General features: G+C 45.0%; 1 protein-coding gene across 1 annotated transcript in view; it reads left to right on the top strand.

Moving 5' to 3' along the window:
• The window catches only part of LOC107087877 (Down syndrome cell adhesion molecule-like protein 1 homolog), a 97596-nt gene that overhangs the window by 57222 nt on the left and 38323 nt on the right, over positions 1-2051 (top strand). Inside the window, 2 exon segments of the mRNA XM_015379698.1 lie at positions 1276-1551; positions 1674-1970. Of these exon segments, the coding sequence (XP_015235184.1) occupies positions 1276-1551; positions 1674-1970 (573 nt within the window).

Raw genomic sequence — 2051 nt, 5'->3', positions numbered from 1 at the left:
CTTAGATAGAAAACTTTGAATCAATTTGACTGTATTATCTGGTTGAATTGTAAAATGCCTTGAGATGACATGTGTTGTGAATTGGCACCACATAAATAAACTGAATTGAATTGGGGGGAGCTACCCTCTCCATTATTTTCCTGCATTTTATACAATAAAGGATGAAATCGAAAGAGTGTCTTGGTATATTTTAATTAGCAAAGCTAGAGAACGCCGTTGTTGGGCATCTGGATTCACCAGATATTTTAGATGCGTCTGATTCTTCTGCTGCTCCTGTGTTTAATGGCAGACAGCAGCTTTGCTATATTTGCTGTGATCAGTGGGTAAAAAGTATTTTTAATATGTTTTAAGGTAGAAAGTCCACCTGAAACATCATCTGTGCAGTCAGTTAATCCAGATAACCATCCTGCCTTCAAATATTATTTCTCTGTCTGAGCCGCTCAGACCCCAGAAATACCAGCGGTGCGCTGTCACTGGGAATCCCCAGCAGCTGCTGCCTCAGGGCTGGTCGCCTCTTGGGGGTTTTTCCCTACTGTTAGTGGAAGCTGGAAGTAGATGTTAGCATTTTTCAAGTATGCTGTACAAACTGTAGGCACCAGGTTAATAAAAGCGAACATATTTTACCGGCAGGTTTCGACACTTTAATTTAATTTAGACGTCAATAACGGGTTTCAGAGGAGTGATCATAGCGATCTGCATCAGCAGCGCTGTCTGTCTCCCTGCCCACTCCCAAATCAGCTTCTCTTATTGGTTGATGTGGTGCATCGAGCAACAAAAGTTAAATTTTTCCAACTCCAGCAGCTGCTACTTGTGGAGCACGTCACGCGCCTGAGATGCTTAGAAGCGTATAAGAATGCTCATGCTGCTCTAGACGCGCTCTAGACACCTTTTGATGCACCTTGATATGCATCAACCATTGACTTTGCATGCAAACCAGCTGCTTCTGCTGCTTAAAACATGTCCGGTGTGAACGTAGGATGAGATTTACTCCGATCTAGTGGTGCTCCATGTAAATTACAAAGGGGAGGTGGGCAGCATATTGTTTAGACATAAATGTTATCTAAAACATGTTTTAGTTTTAGAAAGGTAGCATAATCAAATCATAATGATATACAGATCTTACTCCGATCTGTCCTTTCTGACTTTAGGGAAGACCAACAAGAAATTCAATGCAACCATTATACTTTGAAACTGGTTACTGTGGATTGGTGGAAAGTGGTCAGTCCTACATTTTACTCTGCATTTCTGTTTATTCTGACATCATCGTTCCTTTAGATCCACTGCGAGTGACGCTCTCTCCAAAGAACATGAAAACCGGCATCAGCAGCACACTGTTCTTCACCTGCACCGTGGAGGGTTCTCCAGAATACACCATCACCTGGTTCAGGAATACCGAACTCATTGTTCCCGACCAGCACATTTCCATGCAGGGACAACACAACGACACGCTTCAGATCGTGGCAGCACAGAAGTTTCACTCCGGAGCATACCAGTGCTTCGCTTCCAGAAAAGGCCACACAGCTCAGGATTTTTCCATAATTCTCTTAGAGGGTAAGTGGACAAAGTCTGCTGGGAAGCTCACTAAATGGAGAATGTTTTTTGCAGAACGAATTAATAAAAGGTCTGGTTTTAATCATGGCTTCTTTTGGCTCCTTTCCTTTTCAATCCCCCAGACGGTACTCCTCGTATTGTGTCTTCCTTCAGCGAGCGGGTGGTTAACCCGGGTGAGCCTTTCTCCCTCATGTGTGCCGCCAAAGGAGCCCCGCCGCCCTCAATCACTTGGACTTTGGATGAGGAGGCCGTGGTTCGAGATTCCACGTACAAGACCAGCCAATACACCCTGTCAGACGGCCTGACCGTGTCTCACGTCAACGTCAGCAGCCCGCTTATTCGACATGGGGGAGTGTATCGTTGCGTCGCACGCAACTCGGCCGGTAGCGCCGAGTACCAAGCGCGCATAAACGTAAGAGGTGCCTGTCTGCTTTTCAATATAAATGCACTCACACCTGACTCTATACAAACATGTAGGGCTTAGTCCAGAACAAACTATC

This window comes from Cyprinodon variegatus, unplaced genomic scaffold, assembly GCF_000732505.1.
Source record: "Cyprinodon variegatus isolate N-32 unplaced genomic scaffold, C_variegatus-1.0 Scaffold198, whole genome shotgun sequence".
Lineage (NCBI taxonomy): Eukaryota > Metazoa > Chordata > Actinopteri > Cyprinodontiformes > Cyprinodontidae > Cyprinodon > Cyprinodon variegatus.
The sequence above is the reverse complement of the archived record's forward strand: the minus strand, read 5'-3'. Positions and strand labels throughout refer to the sequence as shown.